Source organism: Rhinopithecus bieti, unplaced genomic scaffold, assembly GCF_001698545.2.
Source record: "Rhinopithecus bieti isolate Rb0 unplaced genomic scaffold, ASM169854v2 scaffold_9981, whole genome shotgun sequence".
Classification (NCBI taxonomy): domain Eukaryota; kingdom Metazoa; phylum Chordata; class Mammalia; order Primates; family Cercopithecidae; genus Rhinopithecus; species Rhinopithecus bieti.
The window spans coordinates 3267342-3286143 of record NW_016806838.1 but is presented as its reverse complement, the minus strand read 5'-3'; the positions used below and the strand labels follow the sequence as shown (position 1 = coordinate 3286143).

General features: G+C 48.6%; 1 protein-coding gene across 2 annotated transcripts; it reads right to left on the bottom strand.

Moving 5' to 3' along the window:
- Positions 1 to 105: 105 nt before the first annotated feature.
- On the bottom strand, positions 106 to 17367 carry MRPS18A (mitochondrial ribosomal protein S18A). 2 transcript variants are annotated; one of them, XM_017878143.1, is made up of 6 exons: positions 17117 to 17367; positions 10582 to 10613; positions 8007 to 8114; positions 4688 to 4811; positions 4397 to 4466; positions 106 to 705 (listed from the first exon to the last, which is right to left on the bottom strand). In XM_017878143.1, the coding sequence occupies exons 1-6, from the start codon at positions 17226 to 17228 to the stop codon at positions 561 to 563; spliced, it is 591 nt and encodes a 196-aa protein (XP_017733632.1). In that variant the 5' UTR covers positions 17229 to 17367; the 3' UTR covers positions 106 to 560. The 2 variants fall into 2 exon arrangements, with proteins under 2 accessions (XP_017733632.1, XP_017733631.1); XM_017878142.1 differs by having other exon boundaries at positions 111 to 705; positions 4397 to 4811; positions 17117 to 17273.
- Positions 17368 to 18802: the final 1435 nt, after the last annotated feature.

Sequence of the window (18802 nt, the reverse complement as noted above, 5' to 3'; positions counted from 1 at the left end):
CCCTTTGAGGAAGGCAGTTTCTTGGATTCACACGAGAGCAGCAAGTGTGTCAGGTAGCCCACCTTGGCTCCTTGCAGCTCTCCCAGAGTAAGGAGCTCACAGCTGTCATGAAGAGGATGGGACCTGTTTGGCCCATGAATTCCTTCCAATTGACTCATTGGCCCCATCACAAGAGATCAGTGACTCAGTGCTCTGCACCCAACTGGAAATGTACCCAGGACCCCCTGCACTTCCCAAGCAGTGAGCACACACCCAGTGGGTAAGCCCACGAGCCCAGTTTTTGACATTGCATTCGGGCAAAACTCCTGTCCCCAGCACTGAGCATGGCCCAAGCCCCACAGCAGCTGGCAGGGGACCCAACTGCCCTGCCTGCCTTTAGCTCCCAGCATTGCTACTGCGCAAGCCAAGGGTACTGAAGTTAGTCCCACTGTCCCCTGTCCATCCATGTTGGAGGGGCCAGGCCATCATGGTCTGGAGTATAGTTGTGGCTGAGGGCTTATGAGTGTGCCTCTTACTCCCCAGCACAGGTGCAGGAGGAACTCTGGAAGCCCTGCTCTCTGTCACTGATACAGCTTCCAAGGTGTTCTTGAGTAGCAGACATTGTCCCTTAGAAGGGGTGACCCCACAGGCATGTGCACCCTGTTCCAGCGGGGGCCTTTTTTGTAGATGGGCTTGACGGAGCCAGGAGCCCAGCGCGTCAGGTACCTGTGGAGGGAGAACAAAGAGGTGCCTGTGAGGGCTGGGGGCCCAAGCTGGAATTGGGAGAGTGGAGCACTGCCTCCTCAGGCCAGGCCACGGTTGGGCAAGCAAATCCTTTCACCAGTTTCCCTTTCCTGAAGTGCAGGGATTTTCCTGGGAGTAACTGCTGAGCGTCCTCTAAACAGATGGGCTGGGCTTTTGCTGCCGCAAGCCTGTGTGGCCAGGGTCAGGCAGCCCAGGGCCACAAGCTCCCTTGATCTTTTGTTTTTTTTTTTTTTTTTGAGACAGAGTCTTGCTCTGTCACCAGGCTGGAGTGCAGTGGCGTGATCTTGGCTCAATGTAACCTCCACTTCCTGGGTTCAAGCCATTCTCCTGCCTCAGTCTCCTGAGTAGCTGGAATTACAGATGCCCACCACCACACCCAGCTAATTTTGTATTTTTAGTAGAGATGGGGTTTCGCCATGTTGGCCAGGATACTCTTGATCTCCTGACCTCGTGATCAGCCTGCCTCGGCCTCCCAAAGTGCTGGGATTACAGGTGTGAGCCACCGTGCCCGGCCCCCTTGATCTTTATAACAGTCAATGTTGGTGTGTGTTTGCTGAGGAAAAGGCAGAAAAGAGGCTGCCTGAAGAGCAGATCATTCCTCTCTGGCCTCAACCATGGGGCGAGAAGAGCTGATGTAAGGGCCTGGAGGAACCCACTACTCTTCCCCATTTGGCTCACTCAGCTACCCCAGCCTTCAGGGAACTCCCCAGGGTACCATAACCGGTGTCAGACCCCTGCCCCTCACCCAACCTGTGATGGGAATCAAGGGGTAAGGGCCCATGGGCGTGGCCCTAGCCTAGGAAGGTTCCTGTAAGTAGGAGGGGGGTGGGGAAAGATGGCTGCCGCCCATGGACCTTTGGCCTCCTTTGGGGATGGCCAGGGCCCTGATAGTTCCCAGAAACGTGGCTCATGCCGGCTGGGACTGGGTTTTACTCTGTCCAGAATAAAACTTGGATCCTGTCCAGAAAGGCCCATCCTTCATTCTGAAAGCTCAGCCATGACAAACGCCAGGAATCCTCCCCTGCCTCCATTCTAGGTTGGGGCTCAACCCAGCTGTCTCTAGAGACCGTCAAAGAAAAAGTTTTTTTATTAAAAAAAATCAATAACCTTAGCTAAAAACTCTTAGATAAAAGAAGTGAAAAATGATTGCTGATTTATGCAGTTCAGCTGAGCTCTGCTGGACCTTGGTCTTCTGCTGCCAGCCCTGCGTTGAGGGGAAGCTGCGGGAGGTGCTGACCTGCACTCCAAGTGTGTGCTGGGCAGGGAGGGGAGGGCCTTCCGTGTGTCTCCCGGAACTGTCACTGCCCTGGCCAGGGTGATGACTGTGAAGGAGGCTAGCTACAGGGACTGCTTTTTTTTTTTCTTGAGACAAAGTCTCACTCTGTCGCCCAAGCTGGAGTGCAGTGGCACGATCTCGGCTCACTGCAACTTCCGCCTCCTGGGTTTAAGCGATTCCCCTGCCTCTCAGCCTCTGGAATAGCTTGGATTACAGCGCCCGCCAAAACGCCTGGCTAATTTTTGTATTTTTAGTAGAGACGTGGTTTCACCATGTTGGCCAGGCTGGTCTTGAACTCCTGACCTCAAGTGATGCACCCGCCTTGGCCTCCCAAAGTGCTGGGATTACAGGTGTGAGGAGACTGCTTTTTCTATGGTCGGTGGTGCTGGGTGACGGAAGAGTAAGGTAAAGGGAGGGGACCAGGGATGGCCCCTTTGCTGGCCTCTCCCAGGCTTCAGAGGGGTACATGAAGAGAATGGGGTATGGGAGCAGGCTCCCCAGAAGGGGTGCTCATTGAGATTTGGGGATGCAGAGGATAAGCTGAAAAGGTTCTCCAGAGCCACTGCCCTAAAGCTGTTCTTTCTCCCGTGCCTTGGAGAGGCAAGCTGGGCTTTAGCTGGCCTTGGGCCTGATGCCTGTGCCACATGGAGCAGCCAGCCGGCAGGGGGTGGGCTGGGTGGCCTCCAGCCAGCTCTTTGGGAACACCCCAACTCTAGCAAGAACCAAGTCTCTTTCCTAAACCAGCCCCTTCCTACCTCTCCTGAAGGGGCAGCAGGAGGAGGGACAAAGTATGGCTCCACCAGGCCCCAGCAGAGCCTGGGCCCATGCATGGCAGCATTAAACGAGACTCCCCTGCAAGGGAATCCATTTCCTTCGTAGCCTGAACTCCCTCTCCCGCTCAGGGTGGCCTTTTGCAACCGATAAGCCCCCACACATCATCAATCCTGTGTCACGTTAAAGGATGCCGGATGTATGGGAGGGTGCCTGGCCTAGCTTCAAAGGCCTGAGGCAGGATGGATTGTGTCCTCAGGCCTGCTGCTGTCTTTTAAAAAGCCAGAGGGGGTGGGCTCAACCCCCAAATGGTCCATAGCACAGTTAGGAGACATAGGAAGAGGTTAGGATGTCCTGCTCTCCAAGAGCTGCTGGCAGATGGCTGAGCTAGCAATGTGGGGGGTGCAGGTAGAGACGGACACACAGCCAGGGTGCTGGCATGGTGTTGGTAAAGGTCCAGCTCTGACTTAGCCTCCAGGGACAGAGAGGCAGTGTACCAGGAAGAAGCCCTGCATTCCCACATCCCACAACCCCTGCAGCCCCTTACCCTCCATGCCTGAGTTCTGGTGGGGAACAGCCTAGGAGGTTTGCTGGGGGCTGAGGCGTTTGCTTTGTGTCAGTCATCTTTGATACCTTACAGAGAGCAATTCCATTAAAAAAAGGACAAACACTGCAAATACTTTTGCACCAACCTAATATGTTCCTCACTCCAGTCTGGGAACCACCAGCTGGACAGGAGGAAAGGGCCATTCGCAGGGAAGAGGAACCCCCTCAAATCAATTCTACAGACCTGGCTCTACTCTCAACAAGGGGATCCTAGAGATCTAAGACTATGTGAGTGTGCTGATGCCAGAGAGGAGGGAAGAAGGGAACTTGCAATGGGACAGCTGCTTGAATGTCAGACAAGAATCTGCCCCCATTCTACAGGGTCCTGCTTAGACTAAAAGGCAGACAGAGTGATTCCAGGGGCTGGGGGCCATCCTCTCCTTCTCTATATGAACTCAAGGCCTCCTAGGCTGCCACATGGCGCTGTGTAGGTTGTTAACTGTACAACTCTGGGGAGCACTATTTGTGACCTAGTCTACATGGATATTACCCTGAAGTTGTCCAGTGTGCAACCTGCACAGCTTTATTCAGTGGCACTAACCCAGGAGGCCCTCCCATTTCTAAGGCCTTCTGTCCTCTAATAACCCCAGCACTGGAGAGAGCTGGGATACTGAAAGTTTGTAGTAGTACTAACGTCCCCATAGCAACCCAGTGTGATGTCATAAATGGGGGATTAGCACATTCTAATGCCCAATCAGCAGGCCTCTACCCTCCTTGCCCCTTTGCTAAGGGCACTACAGGGGAGGAAAGAGGCTGAGGCAAAAGAAGAAGCAGAGGAAAGAGGCTGAGGCAAAGAAGGCAACAGAAGAAGCAAAGACTGCAGCAGGGGTAGACTGATGGGGTGGATGCTCAAGCTGGCAGGGGAATGGAACAGACAGCCAAGGTGCATAGCTTTCCTGAGCTGTGGGATGATTTCCGGCAAATAGCTTCCCCAGTGGAAGCCAGTGAGGGCTAAGGGCCCGCAGAATGCTCAGGTTGTTCACATCCAGGCTTGCTTACCGGTTGAGTTGAGGTTTGCTCTTCGGAACAACTCCTTCAGGAAGCCGAGGCCTGTGATTTGGTAATAGACCTGAGTGGGGGGAAGATGGGATAGTCTTTGCAGCTCCCTCTGCAGCTCTGAGGAGGCCAGAGGGAAAGCCCAAGGGAGTGGGGAGGTTGGCATTGGGTGGTCAGTATAATTAACATTCTGGATATCCTCTTTTCTTCCAGGAGGGGCTGAAACATGGGGCAGCCAGGTAGGGAGAGAGCACCTGCAGCCCTCTGCCCCTCTTGGTCCCCAGGGCCTTCTACCTGCTCGGTGGGCCATCTTCACACACTCCTCAATCTTGCGGTGTTCTTCCCGGCATAGGCCTGTGATCTTTCGCGGCAGCATGCCTCCATGAGGCCGGATGAACTGGCTAAGCAGCAGAACATCCTAGTGGAAACCGAAAATAGGGGATGAGGGTCAGCTGGGCTTGCTTTTGATGCTGGGAAGCTAGGGCTTCATGGTCTACAGGGGAGGCTGATGTCTCCTGGGAACCTGGCTGAGATCACTTCCTCCACACAGAGCTTTGCACACTGGTCTGCTACCTTCACCCAACAAAGGTTAATCCCAACTTAGTAAGATTTTCTGTACCCCATTACCAACCCCAAGAGCTCCCAGCTTCTCTATGATTTTTTTTTTTTTTAAAGGCAAGGGCTCACTCTGTTGCCCAGGCTGGAGTACAGTGGTACAATCTTGGGTCACTGCAATCTCTGCCTCCCAATCTCTTGCTCAAGTGATCCTCCCACCTCAGCCTCCTGAGGAGCTGGGACTACAGGTGCGTGCCACCATGCCTGGCTAATTTTTTAGAGATGGGGTCTTGCTATGTTGCCCAAGCTGGTCTCGAACTCCTGGGCTCAAACAATCTGCCCACCTTGGCCTCCCAGAGTTCTGGGATTGCACCCCTACACGTAGCCTCATGAGATCTTCTGATAGACTAGGTTAGAGAACAGAAACTCTTCAAGAAGTGTCACCAATCTTTTATGAACCTGAAGCATCTTTCTTGGATAAAATGTCTGCTCAGGTGGGGTTAGGAGGCATGCCATATGTTTCCACACAAGAGGAAAACCTGTAACATTTTAGACCTTAAGGTCTATATACCACAAGCCAGAGTATATGCAAACAGCCCCTCCACCTCTTGCCATTCCCTCTGAAGTGCTAGGAAGGCATAAAAGCCAAGGAGGATGGAACTAGGGTTGTGAAGTTTAATCTCACATGATCTAGGCCCCCTGTAACCAGATCTGAATGGATTCTTGGGCTTCCTTCAGACCATCACATGCTCACCAAGCTGCTTGGGACAGGTCAAAGGAACAGATAAACAGAGCCAGAATCAAGAAAAGGGACCACTTCCCTGCTAGGTCTAAAAGGTTACGATTCTCAGACTGCTTGAGCTCGGGAGTTCGAGACCAGCCTGAGCAACATAGCAAGACCCCATTCTCATAGAATGGCTTAAGGGGTTAAAGAAAACTCACCATTCCCCTCCCTGCAAGTGCCTGGCATGCCAATCTTAGCAGTCAAGTTCCACAAACTAACTTGCTGCCCTGGCAGGCGCCTTGCTGCATAACTGCAGATTTGTTTTAATCACTGGACAGTTCCTGAGGGACCCAGGCCTTCAGTTCCCACCCCTGTACTTTTCAGAATCTGATGAAAATAATTTGGATTGGATTAATCCAGGGCTAATCAACTGGGCTGGAGGCCCCAGCCCTCCACCGTAGGCTGCCAAGCAAGCTAACAGCTTTGTGCAGCTCAGGCTAATGGTGCTCTGAGTGGAAAGGGGTAAAAGGAAAAACAACTTTAGCCTTTACCTCAGACGGGATTAGATTTCTTCTGCTGGAGAGAGCCAAGTATGTTTCCTGGAAAAAGCTGGTAGGAAGAGTGCCCTACGGTGGCTGGGCGGGTGTGGGGTTTGCTTTCCTATCAGCAGCTGAGGTTCCAAGGATGCCCACAACCCCACTCACTTCTGCATGGTGAGCAGCTGGAAACACTGCCCCTTGCCTGTGTGCTTGCTTTCTGTTACTCCAGGCGGCCATCAGGAGAAGGGCCCCAGGACAGAAAGAACCCCCCCACCCCTCAGGGTGGCCTCAAGCCAAGGCTTCCAGCCCACGAGATTAGTTGGGTCACTCTGTTCAGATCGCACGGGCATGTGGCTTCTCCTGCTCTTATCACCTGACCAGGATCTCTGCCTTTAGTCATCCTATTCCACAAAGGGGCAGAGGGACAACTTACAGGTCAAACTGGCCCAGAGCCTGCATCACCTGAAACCCAAAAATAGGGTGCTTCATGTCACCAGTGAGAGCTCTGAAGAACAAGTAAGGATTTCTTCAGGGCTGTGTCCTTAGTCCCACGCCCTCCCCATCTCTGGGGAGGAGGTAGTGTAGTCATTAGGAGCACAGGCTCTGCCTGGGCTTTCGTCCCTGGAGTTTGTATCCCAGTTCTGATACTAGCTGGGGGATCTGAGGCAAGTTCACTGACTTCTCCATGCCTCAAATTTCCTCATCTGTAAAATGAGGATGAAATCAGTACCTACTTCATAGGGTTATTGTGAAAACTAAGTGAACTAAAACAGATAAGTACTCAGTGCCTGACAGAGTATGCACTCAATGTCACTTGTTGTTATTATTCACTACTTTCTTCTTTCCCTGGAAACGACTGCACTAGAAGAGCTTGAGCAATCAGGTATCTTTATAGCTCCAATACAGAACGACAGGGTGATGTGTTCCCAGATCACAGTGAGAACCAAGAGTCTGTTGAAATACACCTTCATCATAAAAGAGGAAAGCCAAACCCAGATCATGATTCCATCCCACAATAGGACAACCCCGGTGAGCTGAGTTAAGGGCCCTAGTGGTCTGAGGCACAACCAGACCACAAACTCAATCAGTGGCTCTCAACCCTGGCTGCTCATTAGAGCCATGGGAGAGCACTGAAAAAATGCTCAGGCTCCACCCCCCGAGGCTGATTCTGCACCCTGACCTCAGTCTCCCAGGCTACTGAAGATGGTGATGGGTCTTCTTCAGAGGGAGAGCTGCAGTGAATGAGACTACATCTACAAAGTGGCTTGGGAGGACCTGGTGGAGCCCATGCTTTTTTTTTTTTTGAGACGGGTGTTTGCTCTGATCGCCCAGCTGAGTGCAGTGGCCGGATGTTCGGCTCACTGCAAGCTCGCCTCCCGGTTTACGCCCCAATTTCTCCTGACTCAGACCTCCTGGAGTTGCCTGGGAACTACAGGCGCCTGCACCTCGCCCGGCTATGTTTTTTGTATTTTTGGTTAGTAGAGACGGGGTTTTACCGCTGTTAGCCAGGATGGTTCTCATCTCTGACCTCTCCTGATCCACCCGTCTCGGCCTCCCAAAGTGCTGGGATTACAGGCTTGAGCCACCGTGCCCGGCCTGCATCATTATTTTTTAAAGCTCCCCAGGTGATTCTAATGCGCAGCCAGGGTTGAGAACAACTGGACAAAATGCTCCCATCTCTGGTGGTTCCATGAAATGCAGCAGTAGCTAAAGCGGGGGGACACTGCTCCAGTTAACCAGGGAATCTGAGAGCTTCATGACACACGGAACTGAGTGTCTCTGTACCCAGACTCACGTCATAGTTATACTTGTGCTTCAGGTTCCAACGGCAGATGGGGCACTGGCCAGAGGGGTTAGGAGGATTTGGACTGCCCTTGGGAGTCGCTGTGAGACGGCCTTCAATCTAGGAGACAGAGAAAGAGAGCCAATGTGAGAGACAGGGCCTGCGTGGAGCCACATTATCTTTGCACAAACCCCAAAATGATGGGAATGCTGGTGAAAGTTTACCTTGGGGGTTCTTGTGGGAGTAGCTAAGAGGTTTCTCTGCCTGAACTGTGGTGTTTACTCTGTAGTTGCTGTATGCTAGGCCTTGAGATAGCTACAGGGATGTGGTTTGGTGGCTTACAGGGGTAATGGAAACCATCTGACCTTAATACAAGTGGCAAGAGGGAGGGAGGGTTTGCTGTATCAATTGAATGCTACCTTTCCTTCCTCAAAAGAAAAAACAAAGGCACCAGAACACTATACTTTTTCCCCTCCCTGGCTTTTGGGGAAAGTAACACATGCACATGGTAAAAAGTTTCAAGTGGCACAGGGATATAGAGTCCAAAGAAAGCATCCCTTCCATCCCACATGTCCTCCTAGGGGGAAAATGCAGTTCCCAGCTTTATCTTACAGAGCTAAGGCTATGCCAGTGGGTCTCAACCAGAGGTGATTTTGCTCCCCAGGGGACATATGGCAACGTCTGGAGACATTTTTGATTGTCACGTCTGGGGGAGGGAGTGCTACTGGCATCTAGCAGGGATGTTCTAACCATCCTCTACTGCACAGGACAGCCCTCACAACAAAGAATTACTCAGCCCCAAATGCCAGGAATAGCAAGGCTGAAAAAACCCAGGCTGTGCCATATAAGCAGATATGCAGGCACTCCTTCTGTCTTACAAAAGAAAGGAAAAACTAACACGATACAGATGGGAGGATACATTTCCCTGTCATGCTCCTTGCTTTTATCATTTTGGATGCCACCTTTTAAACCATGCTGAGGCCAAGTGTGAAATGACCTCCCTATCGCTGCTGTATCCTGTGATACAGTTTTGGAATTACTAAGCGCAATAAACCAACGATCTGGGAATTAGCTCCAGTTGCAAGAGGGGAGTTTAGAGAGCCTTGCTAACTGAGGCCATGGGTTATGAGAGTGAGGCTGGGACGGGTCTGAGAGGCTTTGGGAGGGAAGCAACACTGTCTCTTGGGGGAGAAGTGGCACAGGGGAAAGGGGCTGGAAGTACTACTTGGCCGTGCAGGGCACTGCTACCCTCCTTCTGCCACGGCAATCACAACTATGCCAGAAACTGAGATGTTAGAGAAAATTCCCAAGTACATGGTAGGCCTTGGGAGGCAGGTTGCAGTGGGTCAGGGGTTGGGGGGTGGGGAGAATTAACATTTATTGACTCCCCATTATATGTGCAGCTCAGTGCTAAGAATGGTTCACATATATTAGTTCACTTAACCTCCAGAATCTAGTGAGGTAGGTGTCTGATCTTATTTCATAGGGGAGAGAATAATACCCAGTCAGCCATGGCCATGCTGCCAAAGGCACGGATGGGCTCTTCCCTCCCCTGAGGGCTCTCATAGGCCACAATGCCTCCACATCTATTCTACAAACAGCAGACTCATGACCCACATGAAAAACACTCTTTATACTCAAAAGTCAGATATATTTCTTTCTTCCAGTGTGGAGTTTATAGAGTGAATGCTTGTTTTGGCTTTGAATCAAGAAGCCTAAAAGGTACCCTAAGGGGACTGGGGCGGTCCCCTAAAAAGAACTGTTTTAAGGCTAAGTAGTGGAAAGGCAGAGGGAGCATTCTAGGGGGAAACCTAATGGACTTGTCCTGGGAGTAAGACTGCCTTGGGAAGGACTGAGCTCGGCTGGCTACCTAAAGGGTTAAATCTCTGGTTGACATGGAAGTTACAGAGGCCTCTGGGAGCTCTGTGGAGTCGCTGAGGATTTCTTGGAGGCATAGAAGGCCATGTGAAAACAACGTCGTTGTCTTTTAAGGATTATAGGATAATCTAGGCCCCATGACTCCCCAAGGAAGGGAGGTGGGATGGGCCCAGGGAACGAAAAGGGGGAGTGGGTAGATGAAGAATTGTTCCAACTTTCTTACCAACAGACAAGCCAGGGTGCCAGCTAGTAAGCCAGGGCCCGGAGAATGTCACTTTTTAAATGCATCATATAAGGAGTAGTTTAGTCATTCTAGGCAGAAAAGAAAGGAACTGAGGTCCAGGCTCTTGGCTCTGGGTCAACTTACTCTGGCTCTCTAGGCGTGCAATAATGCCTTAGTTTCCCCTTCGGGAAACTGATTCATCACCCACCAAAGAGCTTATCAGCAAAGGCCTCTGAGACCTTGCTATACAAAAGGCCACTTTAATCAAAGAGCAGATACCTCAGCCCAGGCATAGCAACTGTTCCTGATTAACCACACTATAGCGCACAGCTTGAAAAATAGTAGACTGTGGGATTTATGGTCACTGAGGGAGCTGATCCTGGAGCTGGGCGTCCAGTTTGGGCCCCTCCCTCCCTCCCTCAGAGGAGTGGCCAGGCAGCTGCAAGTGTTAAAGAGGTTATACGTGGCCGGCTCAATGGTACTTACTATAGTTGTCTTCCCTTCTTGGATCTCCACCACTACAGAGATAAAGGGGGAAAAATTAGGTCAGCCATTTAATAAGGAACAGAGAGTTTCAAATAACAGCTCAAATTCTACACATTTGGAAAAAAGCAGCCTTCCGTCTGTACTCTCCCATGGTCTCCACCTGGAACAGAAAGCACGCAGGGTTCACCCCACTAGTGCCAAGGCTCTATGCCCTTGAGGCGGGGTGGGGGCAAGCCCAGGATGCCCAGGTAGCATCACCTCTCTGGTATGGGATTAAGGAGTTCCACACTGTTTTTGCCTTTCTATGCAAAGCTTTATCTTGGTTCTATCCAAAGGGATTGGTCAGATCCTGTCCTACAGTGGCTAGCAATAAAAGAGGGTGGGGTAGTGGTATCTAGAAGACCTTCAAAAGTACCCAAGCAGTGTGTGTTCCTACACAAAGAGAATCAGATAAGAATGGTTTCTGCTTTGAAGAATTAACAATGTAAGAAACAGCGCTGAACTAACACTATTCCAGTGGCACCCCAGTGAATGAGCAAAAAGACAAGTTCACTCCCAGAACACATCCGGAGGGCCGTGAGGGAAATCCTCTCCTCTTCTCCCTGCAGGGTTGCATTTTATTATCTATACTGGAGAGGGCTGATGGACAGGTAGGAATAAGGAGCATGAAGATACTGGGTCCAAGAAGAATTTCAAGTATTGCCATTCCAAACGGAGAGGGATGCCCTCCGTGCTTTGCCTATTTAGGAGAGGCAGTCAGAAGAGAACCTGAAGGCAAGACAACCAGTTGCACACATCTGTCAGGCTAAATACATTTCCTATCTTACTACCTTACCTAACCAAGATGCAGAATGACAACTTCAACCATCATTCAGAGAAGAACCGAGCCAATAGCCCACATTTCGGATAATATAATCAGATAGTTCTTGGAGATACGCCCTTGCTGACAGTTTCTTTAGAAAGACAGAAGCCAGACTGGGTACAGTGGCTCACGCCTGTAACCCCAGCACTTTGGGAGGCTGAGGTGGGAAGAAATACTTGAGCTCAGGAGTTAAGAGACCAGCCTGCGCAACGTGGCAAAATCCTACAAAAATTACTAAAATTAGCCAGGCATGGTGGCATGCACTTGTAATCCCAGCTACTTGGGAAGGTGATGTGGGAAGACTGCTTGAGCCCAGGAGGTTGAGGCTGCAGTGAGCCATGATCATGCCACTGCATTCCGGCCTGAGGGACAGAGCGAGACCCCATCTCAAACAAACAAACACCAATAAAAAGAGAAGGGACCATCTAAGGAAAAAGGTAGTTGTAACCCAACCAGAGGCCCATGGCAGCATCTGTGATCACTGAGCTCTGTGACCAACACTTAATTGGACACAGACTGCTTGGAATTGTCTCTTATTTGTCTTCTGGGCAACGCATTCATAAAGACTCACTGCTCCAAAACAACCAACCTGACAGCCTCTCAGTGTCCAACGCCAGACATACAAAGGAATAACAATGACTAGAAAAGCCCTGAGGCTTTCTCTAGAGAACACTGTAGTTATTAATCAATTCAAAGACAACCTAGGTTTTTCAATGTAAAAGAAAATCCGTCACCTCACACACAGATCTACTTGTATAGACCAACCCAAGAATGGGATTTGAGTGAGACTCAATGTGGTCCTCAGTCTGGAAGCCAGCACAGCTGCAGAGGGAAGGTCACTGCAATACATCAGTCTGCAGAATCAACCTACAAATAGAGGATGGGGAGAAATGAAGGGAGGTAGGAGGCCGGCACATCCCCAGTCCAGTAGGGGTTCCAGGCACCCTGCAACTCTGCAAATTTGCAAAAACCAAGTTGAGAGACAACCTAATCTGAGCAACAAGTAGGGGGGAAAGTTTCCAAGAATCCCCAAAGGAAACAAAAGGAGAGACACGTTCTGGTACCACTGGAGTCAGCAGAAGAACAATGCCCTGAAACACAAGTGGATAAACATGTGGTTCCCTGCTTGGTGGAGGCACTTGGGTCCTAACCATGAGGTAAACAAGTCTAACAAAACACACATCACTCCCGGCAAAGTACCAAATCCTGAAGTCATCCCACTGGCCCCTGGAAAACAGATCAAAGCCCATGGCAAGCTCCACTGTTCACAAGCTCCCCCTCCACACAGCAACTCTGAGCCAGCGAATCATCTTACTAGAAGCCAGTGGGTAAAACAATAGGCAGATGCTTATCTAACAGAGACAATCTGTTAAACCAGAAGGAATGACTTGAGAACTCACGTTGAACTGACATCGATCAGGGTGGTGTCTTAGTGCAGGAGAAGGCCCTGTTGGAACCTGGGGAGGCCCTTAGTAGATTTTAAGCCTCTGGAAAGAGGAGATAGGAATCAAAATAGTATTGATTTACAGCGTGCATACAAAAATGTGTCAAAACCAAACAAAACCTGAGATCCATTTTGTTCCTGGCTGCCTCCCTATTCAAGAGAAGTGGGGGTGGCTAAGAAAAGCTGGACTGAGAGATTTAGGCACTAATAGAAAACTTGTTTAGAAAAAGATGGAATCACCCTTGTGTTCTGCGATATGGCAGTATCTAGTAAGCTAAGCAAAGAGATGAAGTAGTTTTCTAAACTAGAACTAAGGGCCAAAATCTTTCCAGATAAGCACTTCTCATACACATGAAATAATTTGTCCCAAATGAGGCAACACATTTGCTGGGCACTTGTGGACTGTACAGCTTCGTTCTACTTACTGTGAAGAGTTACAGTAGAATAGGAGCTGCAGTCTTTGCCCTAGAGGAGGAAAAGAACTAAACTCTGTATGGGAACTTGACTGTAATAAAGTCCATGCCTTGTAAAAAGGTCCTTTGAGTACTTCAGTAAATACTTGCCTAGGATGGAGTCCAAGATAACTGAATTATAATAGTCTAGAACAAATGGCATTGTGGTGAGATTGCAGTGAATGCAAAAGGAGGAGAGGGGGTGACACCTATAGTCTCAGCTACTCAGGAGGATCACCTGAGCTAAGGAATTAGAGGCCAGCCTGGGCAACACAGCAAGACTCTGTCTCTTAAACAACAACAACAAACATGGAAAATGCAAAAAACCTTGATGGCCACATGAACAGACATAGTGAACTGCAGCCATGTAAAGACCCAACTGGTTAGTAAAAGAGGAAGTGAAAAAGGATGAGGAGTGCAGGGCACTGCTGAAGTGCCCAGAGACCAAGGTCCCTCTTGGAGAGGATCTGTGGAAACCAGGGCCCAAGCAGAGTAGGAAAGACTAGAGTAACTGATGGCTAGGCAGTGGCCCTAATAGTCTTATGGAGGGTCAGGGAGAGGAGTGCCATGTTTGGGATGTGTGCTTGCATTTCTGGCCACTGACCACCTTTCGCAAACACCTTCCTGCCTCAAGCCCTGCTTCCTCCAGTTCATCTTTAATTCTACCATTGAAGTTTCTGGTTCCCTCATCACCTCCCTTTCTTTCCCTTGGACCCCTGAAGGAACGTCCCTCTGACCTATGCTTCAGAATGAGGAGTTAGCAGGTTACTCTGGACTATGTCCCCTGAATTCTTTAAAGACGCCAACTCACTCCTCTCTCAAAGCTTTTATATGGGACTGCCCAACCTGCTAGGCATATCCTTGTCTGAAATGTTAGGTCTTCCAGAAGGCCTTCTTAACTGACTGAAAGAGATGAAGCAAATTCCCTTTGGCCTTTGCTCAATTCAATATACCCTTCTCTAAGTGGCTGATAGATCATGACTTAATTTATATATTTTTTTAAATTTTATTTTAAATACATTTCCTTCACAAGGACTCTAAGAGGGATAAGGGAGGAATGAGATCCAATATAGTCTCTGCTAAATCTGGCAGTGCCAACCATAAAGGCACTAAATGGTCTTTGGCAAGTTAACTGCTAAGAGCTTTCAGGGAAGGAGGGAACAATAAGGAAGGCCCTGCCATGGAATACCAAGGTGATGTTACTGGTGGAGAGGGAAGAGGGCTGGCTCTACTTCCAACTCCATGACTTATTAGACATGTGATGCTGGGCAAGCTATTAAACCCCTTGGGACTGCATTTCCTCATTTATAAAAATGAGGACAGTTAATATCCACCTTTAAGGTGTTTTTGAGAAAACTGAATAAATGTATGTGGAAAACCTAGCACAGTATTTGAAGCAGGTACAGTAAGTCACAATTTCTATTTTTGTCCTCCTCCAGTCTTGCTTTTTCCATAATAATCTTTTTTTGGTTTTGTGTATCTCTCTGGTCAAACTTTAAACCAGGCTTTCTCAACAGCAGCAGGACTGCCATTTTGGGCCAGAAGGTTCTTTGTTGTGGGGAACTGACTTGTGCATTATGTTTAGCAGCATCCCTTACCTCTACCCCCCAGATGCCAGTAGTACCAGTTGTGACAACCAAAAATGTCTGCAGACATGGCCAATTGTTCCTGGGGGACAAAACTGCCCCCCCAGTTGAAACTTTAGACTGAAAGTTTTCATAGACAGGAAAATTGGTGCTCAGTCCTCATAAGCTGACTAAAATCATGTATTATTATCTGATACTTCGAAAAGTAAGATGCTTGAATATTTTCAGCAAGAGACCCAGCTTCTTTCCCATACATTTAAATTCTATGTGTACAATATTGTTTGAGTGTCACATATACCAGCTGAGACTAGTCAAAATTAGCTATATGTACAATACTTTATGCCTTACAAATAATGGATAGAATAGCAAAATAAAATGTTTTCATTTAAAAGCTTTGAAGACAGGTGATTCTTAAGAATATAGAATATGGCAGTGCCTTCATGTAGAATCACATTAATTCAACCTAACATTTAGATGAAGGCCTTCAGAGACCCATTTGATCCATTTTCGTGTTTTAAAGAGTTAGGGGTTCTCACTATGTCGCCCAGGTTAGACTCCAATTTCTGAGCCCAAGTGATCCTCCCACCTTGGGCTCCCAAAGTGCTGAGATTAAAGATATGTACCACTGTACCTGGCTTATAGTCCATCATTTCACACACTCTCCAACTGAAAAAATTCTTTAAGACTTATTTCAAATATTTGTTATTAAAACAATTCCTCTTGCCTTTTTTTCTGGATAGCAAAATCTGCCTCAACTCTGAATTTCAAAAGAATATGCAAATTGTAGCCAATAGTGTTTGACACTTGGTAGACTCCCCCAAAATGGTATGGAGATGTGCCTATTTTGCAGCATGGGAACAGATGAAACATCCAAATTCTTTCTATCATCTGCATGATTTCTTCAGCGTCTTTATTAATGGGTCTACTAATGGATAAGTTAACCAGGCAGTATCCAGACTTTTTTTTCTAGCAAATACTCCCCTTACGGGCTGAATTCTTCAAACATACCTGCTATTTCCATTTCTTCAACTATCTCTTTCAATTCTCCAAACTGGATTCCTTGTTTGCCACTCTATTGAAATTGCTATTTGAAAGCTACAAACAGACCTCTTCTGAGACAAATCCAATGGCCCCTTCATTAGGCTCTTCTTTTTAGACTTTTCTGCTCCCTCTGACAACAATGATCACTCTTTTCCACTGGATACTTCTCAGCTTTCGTTAAAGGATATGCTGCCCAATACTATGCCAGATCCTCAAAAAACCCCACATCTCTTCTTTTGCACATCACTCATCCTTTCCTGCTTCCAGGAGTACACAAAGGAAGGCTATGTCCTAAAAGACCGTTTCACTCTCCGCCAGATTCCATCCTTTTGTGAGTCTGCTCAAGACACATCCTCTTTATGAAAACTTCCAACTGAGTTTGCTGTTTCCAGTAACTGAGTCTCCCTGTACTTCATCACGTAAAAGGCTAACTTGCATTTATTGGAGTGTGCATATACATAATCTCATTAGAACCTAAGCTTTTCAGAAAAAAGGCTGTATTTTCTGTCTCCAGAATTCCTTCACAGCTTGAAGCATAGCACTTGCCATTCAGTAAGCTCTCAGTTGATGCTCGACTCAGGCCGCTTTCCCAGATTAAGATTAATGAAAAGCTGAACTACCATTCTGCATTTGCCTATGTCTCAGCTATTCAATGGCCTTTCCACTTTGGCCTCCCCTTCACAGGGAGACTAGCGGCCCGGGCAGAGAAAGCCGCCATCAGATCACAGCATTTTGAGAAGAGAAAGTGGAAAGGGAGGCTCTGGGGGGGTACCCAGATGGCCTTCCTTCGTGATCCAGAGACTCTTTAATAAAAGAGACTGCGATTCGGAGAATATAGAAGGGAGAATTAACATGAAAACCCTTTCCAAAAACTTTTCTGAACCTTGGGACAGGTTTCTTTTCTGCTCCTGCTAAGTAAGCAGGCTTTTCTCTTCGTCCTCCTCGGCCTCGTGAGGATACTCACAAGGGGCAGGAGATCAAGATAAGGCACCAGGGTCTGGAAGGGGCTTTTAAGCACGCCTGGGGAGCCGGTACCTCCTAAGTTTCAGAATCGCACGAAGGAAAGGGAGGAAGGGGCGCACCGGGGCTGGCGGAAGCAATCTCCGCCGCTCTTCTCAATTTCAGGAGGTTGCTGGTACGCATGACTCACCTTCCCTGAACCCGCGAGCTGGAAGCCGAGACCAGCTGGTCGCTGCCGGGCCCGCTAGGAGGCCACGCAGAAGCCGCCCACAGGCGGACACCAGACCCTTGAAGGCCGCCATCTTGAGAAACCTACCCTGACCTCTTGTCCATTTCCGCTTCCGGAAGGTGGCGCGCGCCGCCGCAGTGGTGGGGCAGGAACGGCGGGGGCGGGGTTGTAGTTCGCTTACTCCTGTCACGTTACTTCTGTCACCTGTCTGCTTTGGGGTAAGAAGAGAGGCTTCTGCGTCAAGCCTATATTTCGTGTTGAGGATCTAGGGGAGGTCTTCTAGCTCCTGTCTGCCAATGCCTGCAAATCTTCAAGGTTGCATTCGTTTCTTGGAAGGCTTCCTTAGGAAAATCGCACGCAACACCCCTACCTAAGTCTTTAAAGTTTTCTCTTCACTGCACGTCAGCTGTGGACTTTCAGCTTCTGTGACTGGGCTAGACCTCTACAGGAGAGGCTGAAATGGTTAGGAACTCTGGCTCTGGAGTATAGGATATCAGGCAGACCATGGATAGAATTGATACCACCTTCTTCCCTGACCGCTGCCACACTGATCTTTGATTTGCATGTACTTTGACCTCTCTCTAGCCCCAGGGCCTTGACACAAGCTGTTTCCTTTGTCTACTCTTTAGTTGTCTAGTTAGCTTCTACTTATTTCTTAGAGCTTGCCTCAAACCTTATTTCCTTATTTGCTTGACTGCCCATTCTCAGCACCAGATGCCTCTCTGTCTTAGTGCTTGGGACGATTTCAGTTTTATGTTTGTTTTGTATGTGTCTTCTCACAGACTGTAAGCTCCATGAAGGCAGGAACATTGTTTTCTGTTGACTCTCACATCTCCAGCACTTAGAATAGTTCCTGACACATAATAAGAATACAATATATACTTGTTGAATGAATGAGTAGAATCTATTTTATAGGGCCTAGGGGAGGACTAGACCCTGAAAATTAGATGTGATAAAACATAAGTGATCGACTGGGTGTGGTGGCTCATGCCTGTAATCCCAGCACTTTGGGAGGCTGAGGCGGGTGGATTACCTGAGGTCAGGAGTTCAAGACCAGCCTGACCAGCATGGTGAAATCCCATCTCTACTAAAAATACAAAAATTAGGTGGGTATGGTGGTGGGCACCTGTAATCCCAGACACCTAGGAGGCTGAGGCAGGAGAATCGCTTGAACCCAGGAGGCGGAGGTTGCAGTGAGCCAAGATTGCACCATTGCACTCCAGCCTGGGCAACAAGAGTGAAACTCCGTCTCAAAAACCAAACCAAACCAAACCAAACCAAAACAAAACAAAAGTGCTCAATAAACATAAGCTAGTTAATAGAGCAGTTATGGAGATGACTCTTTTCACAAGTTGGACTCACTTGTGTTGTAAGGAAGCTTATGGTACCAAAGAGAAAATACAGCTGCCCAGTTTTTCCTCTTTTAGATTTGTGGGACATATAGGATGTTCCTCTGGAGCTCCATAGGAAAGGAAAATCATTCACAACTCAGTTCTTCCACTTGGAAGGATAATTTCCACCTTCCGTAATAAGCCTGAAGAGGGATTTTCTAGTTAGCCATCTCTGATTCATAGATGGGAAAAGTCAGGCTTATTAAATGACATAGGATGTTTTCTGATGAGTGGGAGAGGAGCCCATCATCCAGTT